Source organism: Trematomus bernacchii, unplaced genomic scaffold (genome assembly GCF_902827165.1).
Source record: "Trematomus bernacchii unplaced genomic scaffold, fTreBer1.1, whole genome shotgun sequence".
In the NCBI taxonomy this organism is placed as follows: domain Eukaryota; kingdom Metazoa; phylum Chordata; class Actinopteri; order Perciformes; family Nototheniidae; genus Trematomus; species Trematomus bernacchii.
Window position 1 is genome coordinate 275,667 of NW_022987727.1, and position 18,715 is coordinate 294,381.

The window sequence follows — 18,715 nt, forward strand, 5'->3', positions numbered from 1 at the left end:
AGGGCAAAGCAAAGAGGAAAACTGACTGAGCCCAGAAAAAAAAGAGTACATAACAGTGAAAGAGAGACAAACACAATCAAAGACCTCTGTTTTTGTTGTTTGTAAATCGAAATGCAATCACTTGACACTTAGAGCGGAAATATGCTAACATAATAATTCAAACGGTGTCATTTGAAAGTGCAGCCGACACAAAATAGCCTGTTTTGTACCTGGAAGCAGTAAATAACACATTTGATCACTGTCCTAGCAACAAACAATACAGGGAACCTCATTTCTGCTATTCCCTATGTCATACCCTTGGTGTAGTTTTCGATATTTTCTAAATGTCAGACTTGATGCTGTGAATATGAAGTCAATGTCTTGAACCCCTCTTTTACAATTACAGTGAAAAAGCTCTGTGTGTCTGTGCTTGTCTTCTTTTTTTTCCAAGGTAAATTTGTGGACAGATTGACTACACTCTATAAATGGATCTAGGCAGCTGGTGTCACTGTTTCAGTAATAAAATGACCAGCAATAGTACTAGTTCTCTCATAGGAATATCAGAGGTTGATGTAGAATATGTTTGGCTTCTTTTGGGGGGGGGGGGGGTACTAACATCTGGATCAGAGGGAACTAAAGCACAACAGTAGTCTAAGGGACCTCAGGGTCTCTTGTAGTTATGCACTGATAGGCTACCAATTATGCTATATAATTTCACCCATATTGTCTAATATTTATATAACTAAATGTCTTTTTTGTAAGTCTTAGTACAAATGCATGTATCAAATTGCTTAAGCTTTTGAGATGGCTCCATATTAAGATAATTAAATACATTTTTCAAAAGATCATTATACATTTTGCTGCTAGTTTGACAGTTTTTAGTCTACTTAAACAAAAAACAAACAGAAATGTTTGACAACAGCTACATGTGGGCAGACATAATATTGGACCAATTCCTGTATTGCTTTTTGAAATATGCTCTTGGCTGTTATGGAAAATATGCTCTTATATTAATGCATTTCTAGCCCTGTCTGTGTGCTCTTGGTTAACATTTGATTTCATCTATGCGGAGCAGTGGGGGCTTAGTCTGCTGTGACTGAAGCTGCTCCACCCGGCCTTGGAGAAACCACACCAGTGATATCATCCACCTAAAACCAGACCTAACTGTCTGTGTAGCTTCTGAATGACATTCAAGATAAAAAAAAAAGCCAACAGGAAGGTACCAGATAGCAGGTTAGCAGAAAAAAACGTCACCGTCCATATTTACAAAGATCAACTTTGATAGGATTTGATGACGGGTAATTCTAAAGTTAAATGTTTGGGCTGTGAGTCGAGAGAACAGACAGAATAGCAAATGTTTTTGGTGGCAGAGATCTGTGGATGGCTCATCCTGTGTCCTCTGTGTCTCTGTTACAACAGGCGTTCCTGTTTTCAGTTATCCAGAAGAGAAAGTAAATACAATCCTTTGAAACACCAAGGAGGACAAAAAGTACAAACACCAAGTTTCCTAACCACATAGAGTACACATACTCAACAACTTTGAAAAATGCCTGCTGAGTTTAGGGAAGAAAGAACGTTGACAGCTATAAAGACTATTGAAAGCATACTGTTGTTCACACAGGAGGTAAGGATACAACAGGACAACAACGAGAAAGAGTGAGAGAGGAAAAGAGAAAGACAGACTGAGGGAGAGAGAGAAAGAGAACAAGAAGACAGCTTCACTGGTTCTGCCAAACAATGGTCAAATATTACAAAATATTCTATTAACAATATTCACAAAGAACCTGGGCACAGGACACATTCGTATCAGAAATTCTCAGCAAACGCCTTGTGCTTTTATTAGAAGTGATTTTAATTCAAAATGTACTTTGTTTTTGGTTTCTTTGTTAGAGAATTTAGTTAGTTGAGGTCTGTAGGGCTGTAGCAGCCAACATGGAGAACGTAAATAATGGGGAAGGGGGGGGGGGGAATTCACAAAACTATAAAACAAATACATCTCTTTTTACTCCAGCAACAGGCACATTTTGTGTAAAAGGCTTGTAGCTGAGAATTTCGGAAATAAATGTGTACAATGGACCCTTCAGAATGGCAGCTAATCAAATATACCATATACTGAGCCATAGAGATTTCCAGAAGAATTGAAACACAAGTTCAATCAACTGAGACAAACACAGTCTCACACACGCACACGCACACTCACAAACACACACACACTCACAGGCACATGTGCCTTCTATCCAAAACATCACAATTCCTCTATCTAGCAAAAAGTCAAATACACTCATTCACAAATATGAAACTCATTGGTAACGCCATCACAGACCACCACCTACCATATTTCTTCTTTTAAAGGATTTTTACTCAGGTGGAATAATTTTGGACCTGAAAAGGAATATTTATCTTATCTATCTAACAGGTGAGTGGACCAAAATGAATAAAGAAAATAGGGCAAGGTTAAATCTGTGGAAAAAAGCTTTGATAAAGTATAATTTGTTCTTATATATATATATATATCTCCTGCTAAAAATAGACCATGAGTCAAACTGAAGCAGAAATCATAAAAAGGTGCTGTGTGCACAGTGACATGCCTTGCCCACCTCCGACACTTGGGAGACACGCTCTCACACGTCTCCATACACATTTTCACCTCTCTTTCACCCACACATACACGCACACACACATGCGTGCCAACCAATGACATGAATACACTGTATCTAAAAGCAGTCCTCTGTGTGTTCAGGCAGTCCATGTCGTTACAGTACATGATCAGCAGAGGGCAGGCTCCACCACGGCCAAACTTGGACTCTGAATGCCTTTCCTCCATCGCTCCCAGTCCTCCTCTGTCCTCCTCTGTCCCTCAGTCTGTCTCAATGAGTCTTTGTAATGTCTTTCTATGTGAGGCTCCTGCACTCTAGTCTTCACAGTGTGGACACCTTCACAACGTTCTGGTGGGTCAGATCGCCATCAGGAGTCGTCACTGGCGGTGTGGGAATGCTGATTATGGCTGTGGTGATCTGGTTGCTCTGGCAGTTCAGGGAGGCTGGCTCGTCTACTCGCATGTTCAGACTGGAGCGGCTACAGGAGGATGAAAAAGAAAGGATAGTTTCTCTATGTTGAAACCTATTGGTTCATGTCCGAGATAAGTAGGAAAAAAGGACAATAGAAACCCTTCTGTTACCCCTTTTTAACTGAAAGCACAACTCTTAATTTGCCACTGCAGTGAATGGGTCCTCATGTTTTATGGAGCTTTAAATAAACCCAGGTGTTAATGTGAAATTGGTGATTGTAGCGTTAAACCAATTCAGAATCAACACCTCACTCTGCTCTTCATAGCTCTTAGCTGCTAATGAAACTCTGATCAGTTGTGTTCTTTAAATAAGCTTAGAAACAACGGAGAGCCTTAGCAACAATTATCCTTGCACTTGGACACATCTGAATGTATTCTTTTAAGTAAGGGACATAACCAGTTTTCTCTTGAATTCAAACTAAGATGAAGGGGAGCTTGTTCTGTTTCTTAAATTCAGGAGACAACTAAGAAGAACACAATATAAGCTTCAAAAAGCAAAGGACAAACTAATGAGGGTTGTCTAACTTTTAATCCACAAACGCTTATTAGCAAAAAACATTTTGAAAATTCAATTGGCTTCCTGTTGAAGGTAAAGTGCCACATTAAAAACTAATAATGGTCTTCAATAGTTTACAAGGTCTTTGTGCAAATTATTTCCCTGGGTATATTCAGATTGTTTGGGATCTCATGGCTGGTGTATCTAACCTGAAACAACCCCTTCTAAAAAGTGAAGTAGGGAGAAGAACAGTGGGAGGAGGAGCGGAATAATATTTCGAGGTAATTAATATTCCCATTCTCTGAAAAGAAAAACAGCTGAACAAATGGATGCTGAGTCAAAATGGTAAAATACACTATTCTGGAATTTTGGGTAGTAGTAGCATGTCATATTTTGTTTCCAGAATATCTTCATGGGCACACTAGAGAGTAAACAACTCTTTATGGAACATCGCAATTGTAATTTACAGTATTTTTATAGTAGTAAAGATAGTACTAGCATGTACATGTCAGCCACTCTTCATTTGCTTCTTAGTAAACACATTTTTTAAAATCCTATTTAGTTTCCAGATTATCTTCATGGGCACACGAGAGAGTGAACAACTCTTTATTGGCACAATTGTGATTTACAGTATATATCTGAGTAACAGTAACAAAGTGTGGATTTCATGTCATAGATCACTTGAACATCATTGAGTTAAAGTAGTCAAAGTAGTAAAAGGTAGTAGTGCTTGCCCTGTCCCCTGATGGCCGGGCTCACCTGGTGCTGAGGGGCCGGATGTGGATGGTGCTGAGCTCCTGCAGGCCTTGTTGATGTGTGTGTTTGTGTGTCAGAGGCTGCATGAGCGCAGGGGTACTGGCGTTCTGTAAAGGGGTGTGGTGCTTCTTGCTTCGGCGGCTGCAGCAGGTGCCCGTCACGCCATCTTGGCTGGAGAGGGAGGGGCTTCGAGAAGGGTAGTTCTGAAGCCCCGCCTCCAGGTAGCTCTGCTGGTAATACTGCTCGTCCACAAACTCATGATTCTGACGAAGAAAGAGAGAGAGAGATTTATGACCATGTAGTGTATATGACTTGATATAGCTTCAAAGCCTTTCTGCTTCAAAGCATGGGTCAAAAACTCTTCTGACAATGTGTGATTATTTCTTATAAAGGCATATGTGGTTGGACCAAATCAAATATATTTTTGTGTATTGGAGCTCAGAATCAATTTTCCATGGACAGTTTCTCAAAGCAGCTACAATCTCTACTTTAATATCAACAATGGATCATGACTACTTGAAGGAGACATGTGTTGCTCCTAGCAATGAACCAACAAATAATTATTGACTATTAAATATACACAAACACGACTTTTAAGAATTGATGTTGCTCCTCTGCTCAATGATTGAATAAGCAGATAATATTACTCCAGCATTGTGTTGGCAGCTGCTTTCAGCTGCCCTCAAGTGTACAAAATAAATCATTTATTCCAGGTTTAACTTTACTCTCATGCTCCATTTTAATCAAATATACCATGTTGACAGTGTGTGTGTGTGTGTGTGTGCGTGCGTGCGTGTGTGTGTACAGCAGAATATGATTGGTTCTTTTGTTTGCTCAGCTCTGAGTTTGGCCAGGCTGAAACAGACAGTGTGTTTCGTACCACATACAGGCACACAGGTGTGTATCATAAAAGGCAGTGTACCGGACATCACGCTACAGTGGGCTGCAGTCGCCCGTGCACGTACACATATATAAATAACATTAAGCATGGCTGTCAGTTATACAGTATGCAACTAATGAGCCAGCGCTATGCAATAAAAAACGTGATTATCGCACAATCTAGGAACATTTTTAGTTCATGTGTTTGATGCTAAAACAAAAACAAAGGTTGTTTAGATTAGATTTATTGCTAATGGAGATCTTTTTTACACTAAAAGGTTGAATGTGTGTCTGTGTGTGAGTGTGTGTACGGTGTGTGTACACTCACGGTGGTTTTCTCCAGACAGTGCAGCAGGTGGTGGTGCTGGCTCTCTAGTAGAGAGGTGGACTTGGTTAACTGCTGCTCCTCCTCAGTGGAACTCTGCAGCAAACACACATAAAATAAGTGTAATACAACTGTTTTATTTTGTATCAGATGTGGTGGGGGGATGCACAGCTGGCTGCTGTCTTAAGTACCTGTTCTGAAAGGTTCATCTTGTATGGAAGTTGCTTCATTGGAAAAGGAGACAAAAGAAACACACAGGTAGAGTTTTACTGATGGTCACAGTTAGCACTGAGAACAGACAGCGGTCAGGGCCGCAGTGCTGCCAGTGAGACACGGGAAACATTACTATTCTGACCCCCAGAGGCTTGTCTGCTAACATTAGTGGAGCCAGTGCATTGATCTGTGCTGCAAGTGAGACATCTCGCACAACTCACTCCTAGTGCATATACAGTACATATCAAAAATTCCATCGTGACATTTCGCCTCCATTCCTGTTATTGCAAGGGCTGGCTACAGGCAGCTCCATAATGACTTGTTTTCCATATTCATTCTTTTCTATGCCGTGGCCTGTTTATGTATTTATTTGTGTGGGTATCTGGGCGTGAAGTGGGCGCCTTTGCCTAGTTCTGTGGGGGTTTGGATACGAAGCTCATTTTAGCGGGGAGCTGAGACGGGGAATAAGTGGACTGCTGGGGTGCATCGTGGATCATTGAAGAAAGTGAAGAAAAAGACAAAACAACAAACTCTGCAGTTCATTGCTTTTTTTGTCAGTACAGTATTTATTTTATTGTTATATTAGTTAATACTTTGACTGTCAATTCTTTAGGACTTTGAAAAAAAATGCTTGCTCTGTGCCCAAAATAAAGATCATATTGAAGAAACATGAACAAAAATATGATTTAAGGCTTTTATCTTATGTGCTGTTTGTTAAGTAATACTTTGATCAAATTCCTTTTTAATTGATATTACACAGAATATTATTATATATATATATATATTTTGGGAAGAGCTAATAGACAAACACTGGCCACGGTAGCCTTAGTTTGAGCCTAGGAATATTTCTCCCCAGTATACTGCAGAATGCCATCATTGTTCTTGTCAGAAGTAAAGCAATGTTTCACATATACAAACTTTCAATATGTTGCATCAGTCTTCCCAAGCAGAACCTGTGGTTGAGCTGTTTATATACAAACTACTGCCCTGATCCTGCATGCTCCACAGGATTCCCGTAAGGAAAGTAAAATGCCATGTTTGGAAGATTGGTAGTAGCAATTTTCAGTTTGTTAAGAGGGGCGGCCGGCGTTGCAAGCAGAAGCTTCTTTGCTGATTTCAGAGCTGATGTCTCGGTTTGTCTTTGCCAAGATGCTCACCTGTTTTCACGCTGTTTATCTGTACCTAACACAGCAGTAAAACACAGGTGTTTACCCTGAGTTATTCCTGTCTTTCTCTAAACATGCGACCTAGCCCAGATCAGCAGTCTGTCTGGAGGCGGCGATGGCTCACCACCCAGGTGGCCACCATACTGTAGAGGCTGGAAACAGCTTGATCTGCTGAGCGACAAAACACACTGTGTCACTCTGCATGGTGCTGTACATGTTGCTGGTAAATAGCTGCCTCAGAATTATACTTAACTTGGGCAACAGTTCATATTTTATTGAGCAGGCATTAATATTTAAATTAGTTGTTAACTGTTGACTTTTGGCAGCTAGTCTTGCAGTCCCTAGCAGCACTGGAACTCCAGTCGACACCAACGCAAATGAATGAGATGGAAAGACACATAATATATTGAATAAATAACTATCTATTAAAGTAAGTAAAGGTCTTGAAGTACTCATAATGTTGCACTTGCATGCTGCTAAAGAAAAAGCAATGCTTGTTAGTGAAGGGATGAAACTACTTCAACAAGAACACACTGAAGAGGTTCATGCATTGCTCTATAGAGTAATGAAGTTCCCCATATTATCTGATCATTAATTTGTGAAATTGGCATCCCTATAATGAAGTGTGCACTCTACAAGATATAAACCTTTAAAAAACAATAGAATTCTCGTACTATAATATATATATGGATCTTAATCGAGTCTTTCCTGACAGTTTACCATATAATTGTTGTGTAAAGAAGTAATTTAAGTAAAGCAACATTTATTAGATACTTTGCAGGCAAGCTTTACAATTAGCTTCCAGCCTCTGCAGCATATTGTCTTTTAAGGAAATCAATAGGATTGCAATACTTAACCCTATCTTAAGTTCAAGCACCAGTGCCATTCAGATGTTGTCCTAACTTATGCTTTGGAAGACAGAGACACATTTAGATAGAGGTAGAAGGAGATGGGAGCACTTGTTTTTGTTGTTGCGCTGTCAGCCGTGGGCCACTACGGTGCTTGTGAACCGCAACATTTTGGTGAGGCAAAGAACATCATTGAGTTGTGTTTACATTTCCTGCTGCATCGCCTGAAGCATGTTCCTCAGCTGGGCAGCTGGGCTCAGAGATGCTCACATCAGAAGCTCTGCTTATTGAATAAGATCACAGTTAGCTGCTCAGATGGGAAGCTGGCTGCTTTCTAAGAATCCCAGATTAAAGGACGGGCAACCCAGGCCTGCATCCAATGACTTAGTTATTGCCCGCTTAGAAATCCTCAGAACTGTTGTTCCAAGGAGTCGCAGTGGGCAAGCTATCTGAATCGTAAATGAAAAAAATGTAAATTAGGTCAAATGTGGTTGGTTAATGCTGAGGAAAACTGCTATGAGAAACAAGTGAAGCATGCTGTCTGACATGCAGGGGCTGGTCTTACCGTGAACTCCAGAGCTTCGTTGAACAGGCCATTGCGTTTGCTATGGAGGAAGGCATTGGAGGTTCCTGTCTTGGCTATTCGTATCCTCGCCAAACGTGCTTTCTGCAAAGAGCAAGAGACCAAAAGAATCACATGTTAGTCAGTGCCTCGACAACATCCTATGTGAGAAGGATTGGGTATAACCAGACACATTCCACTAACTTGAGCTACAGCACTTTCTTTTCTTTTTTAAACTTAAAAGGTCAAATTACACACAAACAGAGAGAACAGTGCCTGTACGGAGACGATCTACATAGTAATCAAATATTGCTTGGTTTTTTATGACTCCTTTGTTATGTACCTTAACCATTTTCCCCAGCCCTTAAGAAATGTGTCTTCTTACTTTCAACTTGTATGTGATTTTCTCCATTATTAGGATATCACCAATAATATGAACCCATTGTCTGTAGCTTGGTGTTTCTGCCTTTAGCCAGTTTTTAGCCTTCTTTCCAGCAGCTAGGAGGATCTTGATCAGGTATTGATCTCCGACATGTACAGATCCTTCCATATGTCCCAGGTATAATACCAAAGGGATTCTATAGCCTAATACCTTGCATATAACAGAGTGTACACAGTCCTAGAAAGGTTACATTTGACTGCAGCTCCAAAACACATGTGTATGGTGAGGTTCCAGATGTTTACAAAGTCTCCAGCTTGATTGTTGAGTGTTTGTTTGTTTACTACTGATTTTGGGTGTGTAAAAGAAATGAATTAGGTTTTTCCACAGAAATTCTCTCCATCCGTGTGACTGAGCTACAGCACTTTCACATGCTTAATGTCTTAGTTGTGTCTTATAGATCAAATGAAACATGTGCTACTAAAGCATTCACTCTGATCTCCTGTGATAAATTCACTCTGATCTCCTCGGATAGTAATGAATGATTTATGGTGACTACACGATAACACAGTCCTTGGGTTGAAACACAGTTGGAGAGGAATCTCGGACTAAACCCTGTGTGAATTAAGCAGCTATGTTTCCTTCTGCATTTAAATATTACATTTATTTGGAGTCCTATTTGTGCTGGTTTGACAGCGCCTTCGTTTATCAAAATATATCAAGATAGTGTATTGGTAGTGTCGTTTTGAATGCCTCTTTTGTCATAAGACCCGTGCAGCTCGGTTAGTGCAGAGTCCAGACGCTTTTCTCTCCTTATCTCTTTCTCTCACGCTGTCAAATCTCTCCTTTGAGGCAGTGAGCAACAGAGCTGAACACGAAGAAGAAAAGGAATAGGAAGGAGAACAGATACAGTCTGGTCCTTGGAGTGATTTCTTTATGCATCAGTAGCTTTGAAACCGTGGAAGGATTGTACTCCAACGTCCTGGTTTTAGCTCTCCCCGAAGTGCACTGTGCCTTACTAAATGTGTGTGTGAAAACATGTCTGCGTGAGTGCACATTCATTGTGTGCGCAGGCCGGTGTGTGATAAATGTGGGTCTCAATAAATCTCTCAGTAACCAGAACAACTGCTTTTACAGGATAGTGTAATCTGAGTCACTCAGTCCTCAAAGGCCCGCCATTTTCCTGTCAAAGTCGAGCGCTGGGTGTCATGCTGGCTTCAGTTACAAAGTGTGTGTGTTTCTGTTGCTTCACTTCCTGCATTTTAAAATAGAATGAGGGATTCATTGAGGGGAAATTGGAAGAAGGATAATGTGAGCTGTTTAAATGATGAGCATAGAGAGAGCTCTTTAGTAGGGGGCCCATACACAGCTAGCGGGGGTTAATTGAGTGTGTGGATTTGTGTTTGCATATCTCTATGGGTGCTTATGCATGCACGCCTCGTCTTCATAGAGGAATTTCCATACATTTTCTTACGAGGCCTATAGAATAACAGCAGAAATACCTAGCTCAGTACGAGTATGGTAATGTATGGTAATGTAAGCTCATCCCTCACTTGAGTTTCATTTAAAACATGGTAATGTTTGTTGACCTGCAGGTAGCTCATGCTGTGATTTTGTAATCTAAAAAGAGACAGAGATAAACAGGACACACACACACACACAGCAGCCAATCTAAAATGTAGCATCTATTGCAAAATCCCAACTACCTTCAAAGTGTTTACCTGTTCCTGCACCTTTATCTTTGTGTCTCTTTCACCCCCCCCTCCAGCTCTCCTTAACAAGTTTACCTCGCTGTCTGTGTGCCCTCACACTCTAACATCCCTGTACCTTTTTATCGCTGGCACAGCATTCCCACAATCCTTTGGGATAACCGCTTTGTAAGTTCTGGCATTTTGCTTAGCCAATGAGATTGTTTCTCCGGGGTCACTATGTAAACAGCAGCCCGTGACTGTGGCGATGGTTGCCAGGCAGTGCGGGGGTAATGAAGGAGATGTTACGAACATGTCCCGCAAGATTGAATCTACTCCCGCAGTTCTCTGATAGATTCCCGGGGCCTTTGGGATCCGATAGCTTGTGTCTAAGGCCCATCTGTGCTTTCAGGCAGAGCCACGGCACGACAGATTGAGCCTGGATTGTTGCGGAAGCATCATTGAGAGCACACAGGAGTGTAAGGAAACCATGGACAAGGGGCTTACCTCAACACATACTCAGAATACAATGAGGAACCATGGCCAAAACGAGTATCTGCTGCACATTCCTTCAGAGTGACACATAGTCACACAAACACCATATATCCTGGCACACATTCACACAGTGTGAAAATCTGAGTGTTTTGCTCTTGTATAAGAAATTGTAATAAGAAAAAGAAATGCTTTCTCAGAACAAGGACAGTATTTCCACCTTACATCATTATAAAAGACCCCCATCACCCCAGCCACACACTGTTCTGTCTGCTGCCGACTGGCAGGCGCTACCGCAGCATCCGGACTAAAACCACCAGACTCAGGGACAGTTTCATCCCACAGGCAATAAGACTGTTAAACACCTGAACTGTTGAAGCAAAATCTGTTAAACACTTGAACTGTTGAAACATCCTTAATATTCATCTGGCTGCTACTTAGAAATTATTTATCTATTTACCTAATATATCATATTCCAATAACTTGCTTATAAACTCTTATTGCACTATTTCACTTTTTTAAACTATTTTTCTTTTTGTATTTACTATTTACTATATATGCACTATATTTGTCTGTTTATCTGTGTTTTGTGTTGCACTGTTGGAGAAGCCTGTGACCTAAGATTTATTTTCTTCGGCATAACTACACTGTAGCTATGTTCGTATGACTAAACAAAGAACCTTGAACGTTGAACAGCGTATACTTTAGTAGTCATAGGTTCACAATAAGCTGCCATAAAACAGACAATTCAGCATGAGGTGTTTGTTAGTTAAATATACTTTCTATGAAAATCTGTCTGTGGTCGCTCCAAATTACCATGGTTAGAACTTTTTATAGGGTCTTGTTCATTCATGGACAGTTATTTGTGGGAGGCTGCTGTTTTGCTTTTCAGAAATGTCACTGTTTGCCTACTGCTGATCCTTCATGGAAATACTCTGCTCACCAAGGTCTCAAATGAAGCAATTTGATTGGCTGGTAGGAAAGAAGTTCCCGTTCTACATATATGGAGAACTAAATAATTGATATAAAACATGGGGGGCTATCATGCAAACTAATTCCAGATGGACTTTAAAGCAAATAACATGGAAAATATACCTTTTAAAAATCCTGAATCCTTAAAACACCTGCCAACCAATCAGAACAGTGATACTCATTATCACTGATTAAGATAATGCACACACCAAACGCTGAAAACTGTCCTTCTTCCTGCCATGGAACCATGATTTAGTATCAATCAGACTTTAAAGATTATAGCTATGGAGTGTGCAAGCCAGCACACAAGCTTAATTTTAACACTTTTGCTGCCAGTTCAGGAATAAAAACCATCTCCTTAAAAAGTTGAAGTAACTTAGCTCCCACGCCTTAATCTGCTGAGCATTGAAAGTTTTGTTAGAAGCTCATTTCTTAGTTAAAAGTGAAAGTTAAAATATTCATGGCACCTTGAGTTACAGCTTCACAAGGCTGCCTGTAAAGGATCTGGCTGAGTGAAAAGTGGAGCAATCGAGCTGTGAGACCAGATTAGGTTCTGCCTCGGGGCTCGTTTGGAAGCATACAAGTGGATGAGGAGACCATCTGACGAGGACACACACACACACACACACACACACACACACACACACACACACACACACACACACACACACACACACACACACACACACACACACACACACACACACACACACACACACACACACACACACACACACACACACACACACACACACACACACACACACACACACACACACACACACACACACACACACACACACACACACACACACACACACACACACACACACACACAACATGAGGGTCAGAGAGAGATATTTGGGGGAACCAATCCATCTGGGAGTCGGAGAAGGCAGAAAACTCCACTTTGGCTATAATTGATTCAGTTGAAATCGACACCTCTGTTCCACAGATATCTTCCTCTGTAGCAAAAACAGCTTAACCTGGGACCAACACCATTCAGAGACACGGAAATACCTTAGCAAAGCCTGGATTACCTCCTCTTTATAGAGAACAGAAAGGTTAACTCTGCTCTCTGTGTGTTTAGGATGTTTATTCTTTATTTTTACTATGGATAATTTATAACAGAGCTCTAGACTCCCTCTCTGTGAGGTCCCCTGTCAACATCCTGTCAACTCTCTTTTGGTCTGCATCCAAAGTGATGACAACTTTATTGATTGTCTAGAAAGGAAAAAGACTCAGCCAGAAGTTATCTCCACCTTTTGACTCCCTTCTGAGGAAGTGCTGAAAACAATTGTGAGATGATATAAAGCAAACGGAGTGAAACTGAGAGGAAGGGACAAAGTGAGGAGGACTTGTTTTTGTTTTGTTTCTGCAATGGCAGCCCCGAGCCAATGTAATGCTCAAGAAATGCACCAGGCAGTCATTTCACTTTTCACAAAGTTTGAGGACAACAAATGGTCGAGCCAGAGAATGAGTTCCAGTCCAAGTGGGAAAAAGACAAAGCAGGAATATAAAGTGAGCAAGTGAATTCTCACAGAAGCAGGAACTATAACGGGAAACAATGAGAGATATGTACTGTAAAGATATTTCCCCATAACCTCCAGAAACGTATTTATGAACTGAATGCATTTAACTAATAACCCCTCTTCAATTATAGACAATCACAGGTTTGCTTAAATCAGAACAAAATACTTTAAGTTACAGAATATGACTTTACTCAGAGAGAGAACTCACTTGTGAAAGATAAAAAAAGCAATTAGCCACTAAAAAAACGTGTCTGACTTTTTCATGCAGGGTAAGCTCCTCCAAGTGTTCAATGTCTGACTTATCAAACCATTTCAACTGAAATTACTTCTAGTAAATCTTTGATGAATCTTTTTGAGTGCCACCTGTTCTTTAGTTGGTGCGTATTTGTGAGATTTGATCATTCCCTGCCCATTAATAGTTATATAAGGCTACTTAAAATGCTCCATTTCTGTTAATATTTCATGGACCTCCATCGCACCTGGAGTGAAAAGAAGGACATAATACAGTGGAAATTCAAGTACTGCTTTAAAAAAATCAGCAGACCAGAACCTAACAAATCTAGCTGTCAGTGCTGTGGTTGTATTTATTGACCAGAAACCATTCTCAAATATTAGATATAGCTGTACAAGTCTGAGAAAACCAAGAGGCATATCATTCACAGAACCCGGGAACCAGATCAAGGAGAATACCCTCGGTACTCTTATAACTTAAGCTCATTTAAATTCATGCCACCATCTTTGTTAATCCTTCTGTATCACTTGCCCTTTTGTGAATCTCCATTTAAATCTTGCCCTCTTTCAGGTGTACAAGTCAGAATTTGTAATTGGCCCACCTGCGGATATTATTACCTTTATGTAAATACGCTCAGAGGAGCAATAAAGAGTAACCCCTGCAGATTGAGCACTTTGTTCCTGATTATGCGTAGAGACAGGTAAGGATTTAAACTGAGTCTTCAATTCATTGTCGAAATCAAAAGTAGTGACACTGAAGACTATAGGGAGGCAGAATGGAGAATATATGACCGTGTCAGCTGTTTGTTCCTCCTTTCCACACAGCAACTAGTGGCATTCTCATGTATCTTCCCTTTGTGCAGTGAGATAGATCAGGGGCTGTCTGTCTACCACCACCCAGATGGATGGTTAATTGTAATGGGAGCCCAGAACAGCTAACAATTAGACCTGGATGAAGATGGATGTGATTGGGGGGGTTGGGAATAGAGAGAAAAAAAGAGAAGACAGGAGGCTGGAAAAGGCTGAGGGACTAATGCTGCTTCCTCTCCTCAACAATTCCCCCTTCTTCTTTCTCCTGTCTACTTTACTTCGGTAAGTACTGTGAAAGGAAATCTTGATTGGCTATTCGATTTTACTCTCAATTAAACATAGCCTTATTCTAAGAAATGATCTGAGGAAGAATGGATTTTTCTGTGAAATACAACAATGTGCCGGTTTTTAAAAGCTGAGGAAATGACGTTTTTGCTATCCTAAATGACCAGTGACACTTGCTAAGCGGGTGGCTTAATGGCTGAGGTCATATGTCATTAAGGTTATGGAACATTAAAGAACAATACATGTTATGCAGACGGTAGTAATGGGGTATTGAAGGATATGTCATGCCTGAGTAATTCATGGATCAGATGAGACATAAAAGATCACAGTTGCCATTAGCAATAAAAGAGCTGAATATACAATGGTAATGGCTCTATCATAAACCCTCTGCACACGCATTGCCATCTTTTATAGTGTAAGAGATCATTGTCTGCCAACCAAGAGTCAAAGAACATTAAATTAATGAGATGTTCTGTAACGTGTTATGAGCTGAACACATGTCGGCAGCATTTGTTAGAAAAGGCAATCAAATACATTGCAGTTGCTACAGACCATAGTATAACGCAACATTTCCGCTGCACGGAACGGGAGGTATTGCTCAACTCGACTCTTTTGCCCCGCTCTTTTTTGGTTCAGTATTAGTAAAAGGAGATTTTTATTACCAGAATGTTAGCCAAGTTACTGAACATAGTGACCATGATTTTCTTTCTCAATCCAACCAAGATTTTTAAGATATGGCAGCCTTTAAAACCACGCCTCACAACCGAGTGTAGACATACCTCTGTTTGGTTACAGATGGAAGGATTTAGCAAGAGTCTCATTGAAGATTATATGACAGCACATTTACTGGCGTCACTATGACAGTCAGCTTAGAATCCACCAAACTCTGAGGGGGGAATATGCATAGTGGAAAATAAAATAGAGAAAATACCCTGGTATAAAAAGGCAGTTTCGTCAAGGCTACTACAAGGCAGTGAAAAATGAGGCATATATCTCATTATGGAGCTCGGGTCCATTAAAGGATCTGAAAGATTTAATCAGTATAATTTATTATCTGAACCAAATTACATGGCAATCTAACCAAAAACTGTGAATATTTCAATTAAAGATGACCCTTATGGTGGCACCAGATGAAAAGTCAGGGGGTCAACAAAGTAATTAGGAATCCTCCTCTGGGAACAATGGTTGTATGAATTAAATTCCAAACCAAACCATGTAATAGTTTTTGAGATATGTGAGTCTGGACTAAAGTGATAGACACGTTATAATACAGTACATAGAGACACAGCTGGCATGGCTTAAAAGGCGGAGAGCAAAGGCCCTTTAAGTTACCAACCAGTAGGGACGTGACATCAAATAATTTCCAAAGCATCATCCACTCAGAGCTAGCACAATATGTAATTCAAGACATCCTCCACTGATCTCAAGCAAACAAGCTTAAATGCTAAGTAACACTTAATCCTGGGAGCTAATTAAAGACAGAGATGGTGAACAGATTGCATCTCCTCAATGCTCTAAAATATCACATTTGCAAACCCATCATCATCCTTGGCACTTAAGACCTTGATTTGCCGTAGTAATAACGCTCTCAAGGATCAAGGCATCCAGGTGGGATATTATTATGAAGGCAATGATAAGGCGTTTGAGTCATGCTGTTATGAAATAGAGAAACCTATCTGTTGGATTTATGGGTACTTGAGCAAATTGCTGACCTCACTGCGGAGCAAGCCAGGAAGACATACAAGTGCCTGAGAGAGTCATTTAGTAGTGGTTAATGACGACAGCAGTGCCAGACTACACTGGTCAGTTGGAAGGTACTTTTGGACGTGTACGAGACATTGTTCCGAGACATGTTTTGACCGTTGCAGCGCACTGCAGCTGATTTAATAACACTCTGAAAGATGGGACGGACCAAGGGTCTACAATTGACAGGAAGTAAGGTGCACGCACACACACGTGGACTCATGCACTTAAACAGATGCACTTACATACACAAGCAGACAAACACACACTTTCCTTTCAGCCTGCACCTTATCTGGGTGACAGCTATTTCAGGAAAGCGCACAGCATTAGGACATGCTTCGCCTCCAGCTTTCCCCCTTTCTCTCCCCCTTTGCTCCCTCTTTTCCTCTGGCCTTCCTCCTCTCCTCTGGCTCTTTTCTGCGTCAACACTATACATCACGTCGGCTCCAACCTGTTTTCAATCTAGATCATTTTCCCGACCTTTCAACCGTCCTCTCCTTCCGCTCTGTGTGTCTTTTCGTCCTCTCACTCTTGGCTGTGTTACACAGGAGTCCTGACAAGGTTACGGTTAGTTAAGACTAGGCAGCGGTCAGGCCACGGTCGAACCACAGGACTTTAAACAGATTTAAACTACAGCCAGGGAGCATGTGCCGAGATGGATGGCATTAATCACAGAGTGCAGGGAGAGGGAGGGAGGATGGATGGAGGCAGAGGAGCAGAAATGAGCGGAGGAGAAATGAACAAATGGAGTAAAAAAGCTTTGCTAAGAAAGGTGTGAACGAGGGTGATGAGAAAGAGGAATGGAGTCTGAAAATATGTGTCAGTGTGTACATGTCTGCCATCTCCAAACACTACTATCTATCTTAGGAGAAAAAGAAAGTGTCAGCCTTGCCTTCAGCCCAGTTTTGTATGCAAGCCAGCTGATGCTTTACCTTGGTTTGCTCATGGACACACCAACACATTCTTTAAAGGTCTAAAGCAGGCGTGTCAAACTTCATCGCAGGCCACATTAGCATTATGGTTGCACTCAAAGGGCCGGTTGTAACTATATAATTATACATATATAAATATATAATATATATAAAATAATGTATTATATTACATTATTGCCTCTGAATTGGATTATTATTGGATAGGGTAATAACTTCGTAATTAACTACGTCTGAAAGCAGAAGTCCAGGGCAAATAATTGCAAGTCTCTTCAGTGTGCATGTCACAAAACGAGATGCATTGTGGGACATGTAGTTTATGGGCAACGTGCTTCTGTAAAGTGGCATGTAACCGTATAATAAACGTATTATAATCTTTGCAAGCTCTTGCGGGGCCACATAAAATGAAATCGCGGGCCGGATTTGGCCCCCGGGCCTTGAGTTTAACACCCCTGGTCTAAAGGCTGGGATATTAACCCAAAAGAAGATAGGATCTTTAAATCTTCCACAGTTCAAACACACCTTCACAGAATCCATTTAGAAATATGTGCCCACATGTTTCATTGCTACACTTACAAGGTTACATTCTCCTCACAAGGACAACATCATGCAAAGATGAAAAGTTGCTGATATTCACTTCTTTGACAGGCTGTTCTAGGTTTAAGGCTCAGGTTTTTTGGAGTTATAATAACATTTAGCTTTTGGAGTTAAAGGGGATATTTTGGTTCGGGGGGGGGTTGGTTATTTTACATAACATAATTCAAGTTTTTTCAAGGTCAGCGCAGGTCATTAGTTTCAATGTTGTATAATGTAAAGACTTTGGAAATAGATTTGAAATCTAGTCTTTTTTGTTAGATAACTGACTCAGACAATCTGTTCCTTAAAGACTCAGTGGGAAAATCTGACCAGATTTGATTGACAGTGACCAAACAACCAACAACCTTTTTAATCAAGCTTTGAATAAACCTTTTTTCAACCTAGCCCAGACGGGAGAGAGACGTCAGAGTTCCCCCCCCCTCCCCCCCTCTGAGGGCTGGATGTCTGGAGGTCCAACCCTCTGAGGCCAGGTTAAAAGGAAATGAAATTGTGTTCACCTGGACTTTCTGCGCCCGTCGCTTGTCTTGTCTCTGGTTCTGGTGATAAATGCGGCTGAAGTTGGACACGATGACAGGGACGGGCAGCGCAATTACCAGCACCCCACTCAGCGAGCAGATCGAGCCAAAGATCTTCCCTGCAATCGTCTTAGGAACCATGTCTCCATACCTGTGAGAGGTGAAAGGGAGAAAGAGAGAATACATTAACCAGAACGTCTCATAATGTATTTAATAAAGTCTATATGTGGTAGCTCAACCTTTGATTCATG

The 18,715-nt window shown here is 40.9% G+C and overlaps 1 protein-coding gene across 1 annotated transcript in view; it reads right to left on the minus strand.

Annotated features, from left to right (window-relative positions):
- Positions 1–2,879: 2,879 nt before the first annotated feature.
- The window catches only part of kcnd3 (potassium voltage-gated channel, Shal-related subfamily, member 3), a 103,056-nt gene continuing 87,220 nt past the window's right edge, over positions 2,880–18,715 (minus strand). Inside the window, 6 exon segments of the mRNA XM_034144542.1 lie at positions 2,880–3,054; positions 4,302–4,561; positions 5,506–5,598; positions 5,694–5,726; positions 8,295–8,396; positions 18,447–18,615. Coding sequence (XP_034000433.1) covers positions 2,898–3,054; positions 4,302–4,561; positions 5,506–5,598; positions 5,694–5,726; positions 8,295–8,396; positions 18,447–18,615 — 814 coding nt within the window. The 3' untranslated portion in view covers positions 2,880–2,897.